We start from the raw sequence: 15,042 nt of genomic DNA, 5'->3' as shown, positions 1-15,042 counted from the left end.
AGTATAGGGACTATCAAGTGTGAGACTGCAAAGTTGATACCCAAGGTTGTCAGTCAGGGGTAAGCAAATTAAGAGTTCAGCCAAATTTCCATGTGCACAATAGGGAGCTTTGGGGAACTGAATATGTTCTCTGAAATATCCCACTTACCTTATCATACTTGTTAATCATGCCTCTCAGAAACTGCTCCAACACTAGTTTTTTCATAAAGAAGGAAGTTATTATTGTTCAGTCATGCTCCAGCCAATCATCAGATGGTATGTGCTTGAAAATTTATGTGTTAATTCAATGTCCAGGACCAATTTCCATAAAGGTTATCATGTCTCAGTTTAGCTCCTGGTGATTAGTAGTACTTTTTATTTTACATGATAGGAAGGCTCTCTTGCCATTTCTATATTAGCCTTTTCAGACTAATGAAATTGTCAAGAAATCGCACACATCATCCAATGAGAAATATGGTCAGGTGAACTGGTTTTCAATCATTGCCCGTTGTGAATAATTTGCAAGATTAATTTCATAGGGTTGCCTAGTTGTTCATTAGGTCAAGATGATCTGCAAGTTGCTTCCACTTCGTATTTTCTTAAAATACATCATGGCAAGCACAATCTTTTACTCAACTGCCCTTTTTCTTATATAGGGATGGTAATCTGAAAAAATGTTGATACTTTTTTTGCCTAGCATTAACTAATTTTCTTGCCCCAGAAGAGTAGGTGAGCAGAATTAGGCAAGTAAAAACAATCTCAATTTCTTTGAGATAGGAGGATATCTGTTTAGGAGTCTTGGAAATGAATGTTTTGAAATGTACTTCTATAGTTACACTGAAAATTACTTGCACTACATCTTATATTTTCAGGTATAATGTGAACGGCATTGATAATTGAATTATTGCACAATTTGCTTTTTAATCCCAGATCAATTATTGCCATCCTAATCATTTTTTTAAAAAATTCCTTACTAAATACCCAGAGATTGGCTTCTGTATTTGTGTTATCTTTCATTTTGCATCTCTGGTGCCATTTGTACTGGAATCTATCCCACAACATAGCCTTTCCACACAGAATGGTCATCAGGACTGAACTTTACTATTGCTATCCTCCATATAATCCAAAACAGTGTCCCATGAACACTGAGCAGGAGTAAGCAAGAAACAACAGATTATTTCAGATATGTTGAGCAAGAGAACCAAGCATGCTGCATAAAAAATTCCAGGAATACTAGCTGATCTATTTGAAGAGAGAAATTCTCTCCTAACCCATCATCCATTAACTTAATAATCAGAAAACTTGTAGTTCTATCTAACATCATATTGCAATGGTTCCTGATGTTTCAGATATAGAAAAGCATACAAAACGATGCACTGTTTTCAGATTTGGCTTTTACCATCTTGAATATGCTGTGGAATTCACAGCAAACATCTGAAGTTTCAAGAGAATGACTTCCCAAAAGGACAGTCAGAGAGATCTGACAGGCTGTTATAAACCTGGATCTAGGAAGTTTCTTCCAAAGATTAACCATCTGTTAATGTAATTGTGACCCCTAAATGTAATGACCTTATATGCAGAACCATTCTTTTGAAGATTTGCATTTTTCAAATGCTAAATATCCTGAAAAACTGCATTCAAATGTAGAGAGGATCTTACTGCAGGAAATCATTGTGTAATTTCTAATTGTTAACTTACTTCTCTTAATAGGCTCCTCTGGCTCAGCCAGAATCTCCCACAGCGTCAGCAGGAGAGGATGTTCAGTCTCTCGCTGATTCCATGGACTCCGACAGAGATTCCATCTGCAGCAATTCTAATGGCAATAATGGGAAAAATGGGAAAGAGAAAGAAAAGCAAAGGAAGGATAAAGAAAAAAACAGGGCTGATTCAGTTGCAAACAAACTTGGGAGTCTCAGTAAAACTCTAGGCATCAAGCTAAAGAAGAATATGGGTGGGCTTGGGGGTCTAGTGCATGGCAAAATGAGCAGAGCAAATTCAGGAAATGGGAAAAATGGGGAGATCATTGAGAAAGTCAAAGAGAAGAAGTCCAAGTCACGCAAAGGAAGCAAAGAAGAATCTGGCCAGTCTGCAAGCACTTCTCCATCTGAAAAGACAACCCCCTCTCCCACTGAAAAGACAAGCATTTCGCCTGTTGAAAAAATGAATTCTAAATCCCCTTCAGATAAACAGTCAGACCCATGGAAGTACAGTACTGATGTGAAGCTGAGCCTCAACATCTTGAGAGCCGCCATGCAAGGGGAACGGAAGTTCATCTTTGCCGGCCTCCTCTTGACCAGCCATAGACATCAGTTCCATGAGGAGATGATTGGCTATTACTTGACCAGTGCCCAGGAGCGCTTTAGTGCCGAACAGGAACAGAAGAGGAAAGAGGCAGAGAAGAAGGCTACTCTCAATGGATCGTCATGCAGGAAACTGGAGCAAGAAATGTACTCAAAAGAGAAGTTGGAAGCATCTCCTCAGGGAAGGGCATCACCAGTCTTGCCTCAAAGCCATACGACTCAACTGGTTTTAAAGTTTAAAGACCGTACTAGTCCCACGCCAGGGTCATTTTCGTCACCTAGCAATGGTGCCAAGAAAAGTGGACCCATTCCATTGTCTGCCCACTATAGCCATACACCCCCTGTTCAGAGGCAAAGTGTCATCCACTTGCACGATGTCAACTCCAAGCCATCAAGCTTCCAGGATGATACCTACAAACCGGTGGTTGGCACCTTAAAAACATGTGCCACATATCCCCAACAGAACCGGTCATTGTCTTCACAGAGCTATAGCCCAGCCCGAATAGCAGGCATCCGTACTGTCAACACAGTGGAGTCACTGACCTATGTTATGCCTACGGACCACAAGTCACAAACATATACCAATGGGTTTAATACCAGTGACATCAGAGACTGCTTGGAATATGCCGATGAGGATGCACCGCAGACCTGGTTGAACAATGACAAAAATCGAGGCAGGAGCACAGTTAGCCCGATATATTCAATCCAGCAGAACCGCTGCAAGAAGGAGAACTGCTCTTTTTATGGTCGCCCCGAGACTGAAAACTATTGTTCCTACTGCTATAAGGAGGAGCTGAAACGCAGGGAGCAAGAAAGTAAGGGGCACCGACATTGAAGGTGATGGAGCTCTTCCCATGAATATTTATTTCCTCCATTTTCTTACTTGTAAGGTATGTGGCAATGGATTACAGGAGGAAGGAAAAGAGAATCCTGCAGAGGGATCTGTGGGGAGAAAGGTCCAGCTTATTTGTTTTTCCCCTGCAGCAATGAAAAACTAAGAATTAATTTATCATAAAGAGTTTATTATTTTCCATTTTGTCAGTGTCTTTTTTACATACACTGGTAAGCTGAAAGGTTCTTTACTCCTTTGTCAGTGCTGTGTATACGTTTGGTCAAAATTTACTAATGGTGCCTGAATTTACACTGACATCACTCAGGTAGTAGGAAGATAGGGAAAAAGTCATAATAACTGGAAATGTGATATTGTAATAAGATGTGTCTGTTTCATTCTTTAGAGCCATCTCATCTGAAGAAATATAACTTTTTCATAGCTCTTTCCTCTTCCTTTAAAAATTGGGGGAAGAATAGTAATTTGCATATAGTTCATACTAACATGCTAACATCCTTGCTTGTATTATTTTAGTAGTCCTGTTTTCTCCACAGATACACAAATGAAAGCCTGGATTCATTAGCAAGCTTCTCTTACAAAACGCAAATTCTTGGTTTTATTGATGTAAGCAAACTCCAGTTTTGTACTGCACAAAATGTCCAAGAATGAAATGCTTATCCTCCAGATGACATATCTATTTTATTTTTAGACAGGGCTCAAGCCCTCATGTTTGAAAATAAGTATTTTACAATTCAACAGTTGGGCAACTGGATGACCAAACAACTGCCTCAATAGCTTTGCAGTCCTGTCTTACACCTCATTCAGTGCAACCACATACCAAGTGCCCCGTATCTCACTGATCATATCCTTTCCTTGGTTGTTTTGACCAGTTTATCAACGCTGCTTATTGGAACCACATTATTTAGCTATTAATTCCCAAGAATTAAAGAATTAAAATATTGGCATATGCAAGACTTCATATTTTTATTATTTCATATAGCACAATGTAGATTTCCTACCTCTTTGCAGAGAAGACAAAAATTGTTACTCTTAATTTGCACATGTGTTGCAAGCAACTCCCTGTTTGCGCAGGAGTTGTATTTCGGGTCATTGCGCACATCAGCTGAAAAACGAAACATTGGCAGTCGTGCCTCAATTGGAAATGGGCAAAATGGTCTTAAACACTTAAAAGGACAGCTCATGGATTTGTGTTTAAAGTCTGCTCTCAAATTTGGCCCTCTGAGATGAGTACCAGACAGTGCAGAAGATGAAATCTAAACACCATTGCAAAGACAAAAATGAAGCAAAGATTGTAATAGAGTTCAAAACTAGACAGAATAATTTAGATAACCTCTATGCCTGGTGCCCTTCAGACTTTTTAGATAAGAGCTGAATGTAACACTGTTGTCTACAGTAGGGCTTCAGTTGACATTGATATAAACATGTTTGCCTTCTATCTATTTTGTTTCTAGCAAACCACCAAATAGCATACTTCATAATTTATTACAGCCCTCAGCCCTCCAGTGTATACTCTGCATGAAAGTCTGCTCTCAAGTCTGCAAGATTCAAGAGCACATTTAAGCTGTGAGAGTAGAATATGGTGCCATTAAGAACCAATATACCCCGACTATAGAGCAATCCCAATGTTGGCTGGCTCCCCCAGTCAGTATTGTTGCCTTTGTATGATCTGAATTAAATTTCAGTTTGCTCATCCATCCCATTACTGAGGCTCCTATCACATCTAATGAAAAGGGAAGAAGAAATACATCAGTGTCATTAACCTAATGGCACCGCTCTAAGCCCTCGAAGTGACCCTCTTTTATTAGGAAAGCTCATCACTAGGAATGGCCTATATTTTTGGTTCTTCTCTTTAGCGCTAATATTTTTAGGTAAGCTAAGACAATATTCACTCATAGCCACATCTCAGTTTACATAGTGAACTTGGTTTCTGCATCCTCGAATAGAAAGTACTTGAGACTCCTGTCTGTTCACCACTTGCACACACATTAAAACGCCTGTTTGTGAAGTACTTTGTTGTAGCAATCAGTAATTGATCCTATAATTCAGTACAAAATGAAGTAAGAAGTGATACTTAGTATTAATTAATAATAAATTTTAAGTTTGGTGGGGTGGGGAGGCACACCAATATTACTTAAGAACAGCTCTTAATGAATCCAGCCTTGCAGTTCATGTATCTCTAAGAATGTATAGTGTATCTGAATTGGTATCTCCTTTTTCCCCCAGAGGAAGATGTGTCACCACACTTAAGGGTGCACTCACACTGCAAGATGTTACAGTGATGGTGCTGCCAAGCTGGTCCCCATTCTTTTATGGGAAGTCTACTCAAGAAAGAGGATCAGCTGTGTCATTAGTGCCAGCTGACTCTGCAGTGTTCTTGTCCAGCTTTGCCATTTATTTCAAAGCAGGGGGAAATGGCGCCTTCCTAAGGGCCGCTTCTTCCCTTGCCTGTTCTGTGCTTCCAACTTAGAATTAAGGTGCAAAACAGATGTGGTTTGATGGCTGCTGTGTGGATTAGAACACAAGTAACCTTTGGTGTGGTTCACTCATAAGAATCTCAGATGTTCCAATTTTGTCCAATACTCTATGCCTTTTTATGTTTTTAGTTAATTGTGAAAAATCCTCCTGTTTCTTTGGCCAAAGAAATCTGTGGTACCAGATGGACTTATCTTTGATTGTATTTGAGAGAGAGAGAGAGAGAGAGAGAGGGAGAGAAGAGCAGGGATGATATTTTAAAGGTTTAAGAAAGAAAATATTAGTAATTACTAATGCATTACTGTATAACTAGCCTTTGGAATGCCTATCAATGCTTCTCTAGGTGGAGGTAGGCATGAGCCACTTGCTGCTAGCAGTTTATGCTTTTCCATTTTGATTCAAGTATACTATCTGAACAAAAAAACTTTAAAAAAAAACTTCACAAAGTATTATAATATTTTTTTTTAAATAGTCATCATCAGGAGAATACATTTTAGTGGACACAATAATTTAATATATTCACATGGTACTATATATATTTTTTAAATACACAGAACTGAATGAAAATAAGTTTTGCCCAGATGATAGAAATGCTCTCATGAGTTGCTCAAATCCATATCCCACCTCCAAGAACTGTTTTCTGGCACCCATGCTCTAATCTGATCCTTGTTTACACCCTACTCTTAGAAATAATTCACTAAACATTATTTACTTAGGGTAGCACCTTACTCTGTGTAAGAATCTAATTATATAGCAGAGCATCTCAGAAAAATCTTAGCTCTGAGTGCCAGTTTCCACCCCTAAAATTTTATCTGCAGAAGTTAGGGGTGAGACCAGTGCCAATTAGACCTGGAATGAGGAGCCTCTAGAGTTCTGGAAATCAGTTTGGCTAAAAAAATTGTCCAGTAGCACCTTAGAGACCAACTAAGTTGGTTCTTGGTATAAGCTTTTGTGTGCTTTCATCTCTAAGGTGCTACTAGACAATTTTTAAAATTTTCTTATATATTTCGACTGCGTCAGACCAACATAGCTACCTACCTGAATCTGGAAATTAAATGTTTATGAAACTTCTTGTTCCAGAGATTTTTTTTTTTTAAGGCCAAAACATCTTTTGCGTGAACTCCCTGTCTCTTGTTCTCTCTCTTTCTCTCTCTCAATATATCTATATATAAACATGACTGCTGTTTCATCCAGCTCAGCATTTTCTTGGGTTGTGGGTTGGTCACTTGGTGGGTAACAAGTGGATATTGTAGACAATTCAGTATATAAAGGGCTAAGGGTTTGTGGGCAGTTAATTCCAAGTCAGGAAGGCTGGGCTGTGCAAAGACAAAATTTGATTGTTGAGATGGGAATTTGAGGCTTGTGTCAGAGCTTCTTTTGTGAAATATGACACAGTTCTCTGGGAAGTTCTCCTGCACAAGCATTGTTGAATTGAACAGTTCTCTTTCACTGGAACTTTTCATTTCCTTGGGCTTGCGCATAAGGGGACTGCCAATGGGCTGTGCCCTTTGTTTGGTATTTGAGAAGTACAAAACATGGAACAGTGGTTGAATGTAATAAGTGTTGCTAACTGTTCTGGGGTAAAGTGATGTTTTTATAAATGAAAGAAAAAATGCTTTATGGTTTCAAATAAATTATAATTACTCTGCTAATAGGCATCAGAAAAAAATGTGTGTTGGGGAAAAAGTAAAAGGCTGTATAAATTGTTCAAGCCACTAATCCAAAACTTGTCAAAGAAAATATGCAAAATGTTTGAATTTTCTTTTGTCTATGGAACAAAGGGTCTAAGGGTTATTTCAAAATGGTATTTAAGCATTCTCATACTTTGTAATAATACATGAAAAAGTAGTATAGAAAAGGGCTAATGAATGAATAAAACATGATACACTTTGTGTTTACATATAAGTTGTGTTGTGTGTTGTAGGTGGTTCTAAGCAGGTCTGTGGAAAGTTTTGTGGGTGGTCATAAGCCACAGCAAGCAAACATTTGGACTTGGTAGCAGAAGCCTCTCTCTGCCACTGCACTGCCCCAAGTCCAATCAGTTACTCATTGCTGTTCTTTCAAAGCAAAACAAAGTTGTATTATTGCGCTCCTGGAATCCAGATAACAGACAAATCGAATTCAGCATGAGTTAAAATGTGTAATAAAGCACCCCTTGTCAGCTGAAATGGAGTTCTTGGGGGAAGGACTGGTGTAATATATTACAGATAATGTGTGTCTTAGGCTGCAATCCTATACACACTTACCTGGGAATAAGCTCCACTGAGCTCTGTGAGACTTCGGATTAGATGTGTTTAGGATTGCAGGAAACAACAGTTCCTGTTCTGCACTCAGCTTCTCTTGAAAAAACGACACATTTTGTCATTCCTACATTGCAATATATTTGGTAAGCACAGCCATATGTTTCATAAAAGTCAGAGGTAGAAAAATTGATCAGTAGCTGTGTTTAGTTTCCCCTTTCTTTTCCTCACCACCCTGTGTATTTCGTGCACTTAACTTAATGTGGGTGACCATTTAAATCAGCCTCTCTCCTTATGGAAAAAAACAGGCATGAATGATCAATAGGAGTTTTATCACCAAGCAGGTGAAGGGCATCATAGTGATTTTGCTGGCAATGCTGTTCCTGCAATTTTGTGCAGAAAAAGCAGCAAGTGCTGTGCAGAACACAGCGTTCAGCTTCCTGAGAATCTCAGCACCTTCCTATCTCTCTCCCCACCTCCTTTTTATGGCTGCTGAAACAATATGCTTGAAACTGTTGGCTAGTCCTGCTGAAATCTCAGAAGCCAAAGAAGGAACTCTGTAACTGTAAACTCCTTTCTGTGACTAGCAAAACCAGAAATATTTATGCAAAATAATTTTAAAAAATCAAAATCGAAAGAAATTACACAAATTTGTTAAATTTTCATAATTTATAGAAGGAGAATTCGGATTTTCTGGATGCAGAACTGAAATTGCATGAAGGCAGAATTTCAGCACAGAGTACATACAGTCCTCTTTAGAGTGAACATACATATAAAGTTAAGCAAATTTATATTGACAGGTAAGAATCATCATAACAGTGGCACTAGAAGGCTGTATCTTTTGTTTTTAATGATTGCCTTGGCTGCTTTCCCTCTCCTTTTATGGTAAGCAGACCAGTGTTTTTAACTTCTTTATCACACTTGTAATGGCATTGCCCCATTATGTTGACCATTGGACTGGAATAATGACAAGCTGTTGCACATGTAGTAAATGGGGAAGAGCTCATGTTAAGAATGGAAGACCCTTTAATGGTACAATTTGTCCCAGGAACAAAGTTATTCACTCATGGGAACAAGATGGGAGCCTTGCATTTTGTCAATAGGTGTTGATTACATTCCCTTCCCAATCCAAACGAATTAATACATTTCTAGTTCTAGAAACTGAGAATGTGATGTATTGAAATGTTGTAAATTGTATCATGAAATAATTGATTATAGTGGGGAGCCAGGGATTACTTCCTTTCCCTTGTATGGAAAAGCAGACATTATTGTGATGGCAAAACTACAATGGAAAAATATTAGCTGACCTTGATTGCAAGTGGCTTTTCAGCTCAGAACACATTCAGTTTTTTTGTAGTGTACTCTGCAAAATAAGGACTTTATATTTGAGAGTATGGCAAACTTTGTAGAATTACTGCCCAATAAAACATGGTGTAGAGTTTAACTGACTTTAGTAACTTGTTGGCACATTTGCTTTTTATGGACATGCTTGCTTTTTAAACAAAGAAAACAATAGTACACACACACACCAGGCATCCCCAACCTTTGGCCCTCCAGATGTTTTGGCCTACAACTCCCATGATCCCTAGATAACAGAACCAGTAGTCAGGGATGATGGGAATTGTAGTCTAAAACATCTGGAGGGCCAAAGGTTGGGGATGCCTGATATACACCCACACCCATAAAGAAAGATGTTTGTAAGTGCATTCTGTTTGTATACATAAATGACTGTATTATGTTGCAATTTTCCAAGCCAAGTTTAAATTATAATATAGAGATTATTTTTATATTACTTTCAAAATATGCTACAAAGCAATATTTTGCACCTTTATTATAGAGAGTTGTTGTCGTTTTAGTAGGTTCATCTGGGAAATGTAGTACTAACCTTGTGAAGAAAGCTTTGTAAATGTTAATGATACATTTTGAATGCTCATCGCCAGTGTCTGCCAGTGTCTGTTGAAGGCTGGAATACAGAATGATTTTTACTGAAAAGCTTTATATTGTGGTTTATATATTTTGGTAAAAATACATGTTCCCTGTTTTATTTCTTTATGGAATCCTCTTTTATAGGACATAAAACATTGAGGAGATTTTTAACAAGACTCAGCAAAATAATAATAAACAAAACATCATCAAGAAAATCAAACTTGAGATTCTCCCCCTGCAAATTTCGTGACAAAAGTGACCTGATGTTTTTGAAGCAAACTAAGATTGAATGTGAATATTTTTTTCTGAATAGAACTATAATCACTTATAGAATATGCAGTTATTCTGGCCCGTTGTCATCTCTTGGGAGCAATTTCTGTAGATTTTTGAAGCACTACTAAAACCTGATATTCTTCTCATCTTGTTTAGACTAGGATTTTTAAAAAAGTGCTCACCACAATTAAGAAGTTTATTATAAAATTTTCAAATAGAAGATCTCTTCAGTTTTAGCAAAGATTCAAAAGCTCACTTCATCTTCATTCTTATGATAGCGCTCTGTGTGGAAGATGATCTCCTGAATGGGATCTCACATGGGTCACCGGAGGACTTGATGAACCTATCAAAACAAGCAGATCTCACCACAAAAGCATCTCCCAACTCCCTCCAGTTAATAGAATAATCTCCATCTTTCACTCTTTATCACAAATATAAGGCAATCTAGGTCCATATATGTGACATATGAAAGAATTAGATTCCTCAGTAGTAATGCTGCATTATCTTCTTATGCAGAAATCCAAATGTTGCCAATAAAATCATAATACAGCATAAAACAGAAATAAACAAAAATGGCCACAAATTTGAATTAACAGACATTGCAATCAATTTAATATATGACTGAAACCATAGACTAGGGAAAAACCAAAAAGATTATATAAAGATTCCATGAAACAACAGTTTTGTTTCCACATTTGAATGTTGTGGTCCAGTTTCATTTCAGTTCTGGTTTTTCTGCTTTTAGGATCCAATGAACAGCACTGTTGCCACCTTTTCTTTTACAAATTGCTAATCATAAGCGACAGTGTTGGTATTTTGTTTAACTTGGACCAATAATCTGCTTGAACACTTAATCTCCCACAGCTTTCAACCTGGAAACGTGCAACACAGCAGATGGATTCCAAAATGGGGTGGGGGTCATTTAGGTCTGGATCAATCTTCTTGAGTGTATTATTTATTCCAAGTACTTATATGTTGCCTTTCAGAGCAAAAACCTCCCAAGGCAGCTTACAATAAGTTTCATGCAAATACAAGACAATCGTCATATTTATCATAGAGACTTTCAGATGGAGCGCTGTCTAGGCAAGGTGCAGAGAAGTGCCTCTGGTAGCCAGAAGGTGTGGGGCTCTCAATGGGAGCTGCTGCAGCTTCTTCCTCTGCATAGTTGTGTGTTCCCACCCACCTTCAGTGTGGACTTGCTGCATTGCTTTCATATAAATTTCTGCAGACTGCTCATAGTCTGGTTAATTATATATTGCTATTCAGTTTCCTTAATTGTGTGTTGTTTGAAGATAATTTGTTTTGAAACCTATGACTCTTTGATGTCTGCCAGAATGGCTGGAACCCTCAGTGAAAATGAATAAATGGAAGAGATTCCTAATAATTAGGTAGATCGTTCTGTATCTATAGCAACAAGGAGTATTAGTGGAGGCAGACTTCTCAATATGAAAGGCCATCATCTCTTGTGCTCTTGACCAGATTCATGATGATTTTAGCTGTTATTCTGTTTAGCTGTGGGGAAATTTCTTCTTTGCAAAAACCTATTTTAAAGTGTGGAGGTGGATTGTATTTTGCAGTTTTATTCAAACATTTTGGAGAAAAAATTGGCTTCGTGTGGAGTATTAGTCTGAAAGACGTGAGAGAAACATACAGTAAAAGGTCAAGAACAGCAGCCCAGTAGTTTCATTTTTTAAAAAAAATTAATTGCCATCTACAACAAAGAGAGCCTGATTTCCGGATGCCATTCACTTTAATGAAGCTGCTTCTCCAGAAGTCATTGAAGAAAGACTTGAGAGTGTTTGCACTTTTCCAGCATGAAAAGTGTGTCAATTTGTCATAATTTATGTATTATTATTTTAGCTCTTTGAAAGTCCACCATCTAGGTGACTGCAATTTCTTCTCGTAAAGATGTGGTCCCTGACATAGCCTGATCATGGACCATGTTGTTCAGATTCTCGGCTTCCCTGAGCCCTCTTTAACTCCTTGGCTGTGGGCTGGCAGCCCCCTCTGGCACCAGAGCACCTCAAGCAAAGGCAGGCAGAGGTGCCCTGCGAATGCAAGCAGATTAGTATGTCAGTGAAAGAGAGAGAGAAAGAACCAGCCAGTCTTTGGTCTTTCCCACTCAGTGAAAGATCTGAAACAAATGTGGTGCTTCTTCAAGCAAAATATCTGCGGAATTTCAGGGGGAAACAGGAGTTAAAAAAGGAAGAAAAGATGACTAACAAAACTTTCTCTGGAATATTTTGCACATTCCCTAGCTCAAAGGTGTCAAAAGAAAGGAGGTAAGACCTAAAGAAAATCTGAAGTGTATGGAGTTTGGGACATGGAAAGCCATCGAGAGGGAAGGATGACAACCTGCCATTCGTATATCTTACTCTTATTCATTATTTTTGAAGTGGAATTAATTTTGAGCAAAGGCTTTCCTTTTAAAAGCTATTTTGATTCAAAATAGAGGCTTAAGGTTGGCCACTGTCGTTGGGGATGTTGGGACAGCGTAGCAAGAGAGATTTAGAGACTTTTCCCTCAAGACAGGACACTGCTTCCATAGGAGAACGCATTTGCATCCAAAATTCATGTCTAAATTTATCATTCATGTGCCTCTATTTGCTGGGAGACAGGTGTCTAACTTCTAGTGCTACAAGTGGATATTTGCCTTACATCTTGCCACCACCAAGACAGATGTGTGCATTGTAGTTGGCTTATCACACTTCCACAACTCTTTCAATAACTTTGTTATTGAACTTTGAAAAGGTAATGTGAAAAGTGCTCCATAGGAGTTTCACTTATGTCTTGAGTAGAAACGTAACATTATTCAGTGAACTGTGAAGGAGGGTCAGATTCAGTCTCAGGCCCTTGAGAAATACATGCTAACCAGACTTAGGCCCACCTTTGCTAATCCTGGGGTTATCTGGATGGTGGAGTCAGACTGAGAAGTAACCTGTCTGACTACAATATCCACTGTGGGTATCAGAATTCATAGGAAAAAATGTAAACTTGATCAATAGAATTCCTTTTTCATATACCACGTTTGCCATGGCAGCAATGTGATGCTGTGAAAAGCTCCCTTGAAAATATGCCTTCAGTTCAATTTAAACTGTTGAAAGATTAGTTTTTTCTGTTTATTTGCTACCTTGTTAACAAATAATATATCCCACCTTTCATAGGTGCTATAGGGCCGATGCCCCCTCAATATTTGTAGGCAGGGGGCTGAGCCCCCCCATTGAGTGGGCAGAGGAGGCATCCACCTACAAATGTTGAGGGGGCATCAACCCTATTCTCTTTGTACTTCCCACCCCCCCCCCAACTGTTCTTCATGGCAGATTCCTAGTCATATTGGTCTGAGAGTCCATGTACACTTATCACCAAAGTTTTTTTGTCACTTTATGCAAGAGGAGTGTTTTTTTACAGTGACCAATGGTCTTTGCAAATGTATAAACGAAATGCAGAATGCAAAAAAATAAATAAATGTCCCTTGGTTCTTTTAGAGCAATATTTGACCATATCTTCAGAATATTAGCCTATTTTGCTATTCTGTAAAATTTTATACTTTCAGCATTGTATTGCAACAAAATACATTAAAATGACTAGAAAAACAACTTGTGCATAGATATTAATCCATGCAAAGGAGTTTGGTTGGTTTTCCTTTTACTCTTGAGCCCTTATCCTAAACATTTATCATTATTGTTGTTTTTTTATTAATTTGTTTACTGCTTTAAAAAATGTCAGTACAGCATCAATGAATCCCTGTGAATGCCTAAGCTATACTCTAAGGAGGCCCCTAATTAGGCATTTATTTTCTGCTACATGTCATTGGATTAAACCCGTCAAATGGTTGCAGTTCATGTTTATAGCAAAAGGTGGAATCCAAAGAACTACTTTAGGCAAACCATGGACTTAGGCATGGCTCATGGAATTTTTGACTTTCCCCCTTTGAATGACAGACGCCTTCACACAATATCACAAGCTGCTTTTGAAACTTTCCTCAGTTTCTAAAGTGGAATATCATGCAGCATGGGGAGCTGATGTTTACGTAACAAAAGTCCAAGACTTCCTTGGATTTGTGGATCTGCTCCTGTGCAGCTCTTTGTATCCTGTCCAGAGTTTTAGTTTTTTAATTTACCCGCCATATAATATTTAAAGTGATTGTTACAAGAAACAGGACCAGTAAGTAACTTGAACAGGTAACAAATGTTTCTCTTCTTATTGGATATGTACGTCCTTGAAATTTTTTCTACGTGCAATCTTCCTTCCAGTTAAAATTAAATGTTATTTTTATATGCTCCATTCTTTGACTAAGAAGATGTGTAAGGGCCATTTTTAGCAGTTGGGTTGTTATTTTGTAAAGTATGAAAGCATTAAACCAATTTTTTGCAATAGTTGCTATTAAATATGGCTTCTGTTATGACTTCCAGTTATGACTGTCACTCTTTTTCTAGAACTGTAATCAATTTCTTTTATGAAAGAATTCTACAAGTTACTGATAGCTCTGTAATCTATGTGATTGGCTCCTCCATTGTTTGGAACAGAGGGTAGCTCTGATAGCTATTCAATAAAATAAACTTATTTGTAAAATAACAGTTTGTCTGAATTTTTGTGTAAAACTTTGCCATATTTCTTCTTGCTCCACTGTTTTTTGATAATCAAATGCCTTGTAAATAATTAATCCATTCATTAAACTGAAATTTCATTTTTCAGAAGCATCACCATAGCTTTTTGAGATTTTGAAGGATATGTGAGATAATTGACAGTGACGGAACCCATGCTTTGCAGGCATAAGATCCAAATTTATTATTCAATATCACTAGCTAAAAGGATCTCAGCTGGACTAGGAGAGACTTCTGCTGAGGGAGCTGACCCTAGACAGTAGTGGACTAGATGCACTAAGGGTCTGGCTCTGTGAAGTTTATTCTAAAGCAGGACTTGCAGTAAAGTGAGCGATGCAACGGAACTGCATCACTCCCATTCACAAAACTGCATCTCAGGTTTAGGAAGGGAAACAACA

General features: G+C 38.1%; 1 protein-coding gene and 1 long non-coding RNA gene across 5 annotated transcripts in view; both read left to right on the top strand.

Annotated features, from left to right (window-relative positions):
* Positions 1-6,142, top strand: part of OTUD7A (OTU deubiquitinase 7A) — a 120,428-nt gene extending 114,286 nt beyond the window's left edge. For all 4 annotated transcript variants that reach the window (XM_083712176.1, XM_083712175.1, XM_083712178.1 and 1 more), the window contains one exon: positions 1,690-6,142. In XM_083712176.1, coding sequence (XP_083568302.1) covers positions 1,690-3,114 — 1,425 coding nt within the window. In that variant the 3' untranslated portion in view covers positions 3,115-6,142. The remainder of the gene's footprint in view (positions 1-1,689) is intronic.
* Positions 6,143-6,497: 355 nt separating this feature from the next.
* LOC310831575 lies at positions 6,498-14,615 on the top strand. The gene is made up of 2 exons (XR_014557910.1): positions 6,498-11,873; positions 12,458-14,615. It is a non-coding gene; the product is annotated as an uncharacterized lncRNA (long non-coding RNA).
* The last annotated feature ends 427 nt before the right edge of the window (positions 14,616-15,042 follow it).

This window comes from Podarcis gaigeae (genome assembly GCF_964106915.1).
Source record: "Podarcis gaigeae genome assembly, chromosome: 14".
Classification (NCBI taxonomy): Eukaryota; Metazoa; Chordata; class Lepidosauria; order Squamata; family Lacertidae; genus Podarcis; species Podarcis gaigeae.
The sequence above is the reverse complement of the archived record's forward strand: the minus strand, read 5'-3'. Positions and strand labels throughout refer to the sequence as shown.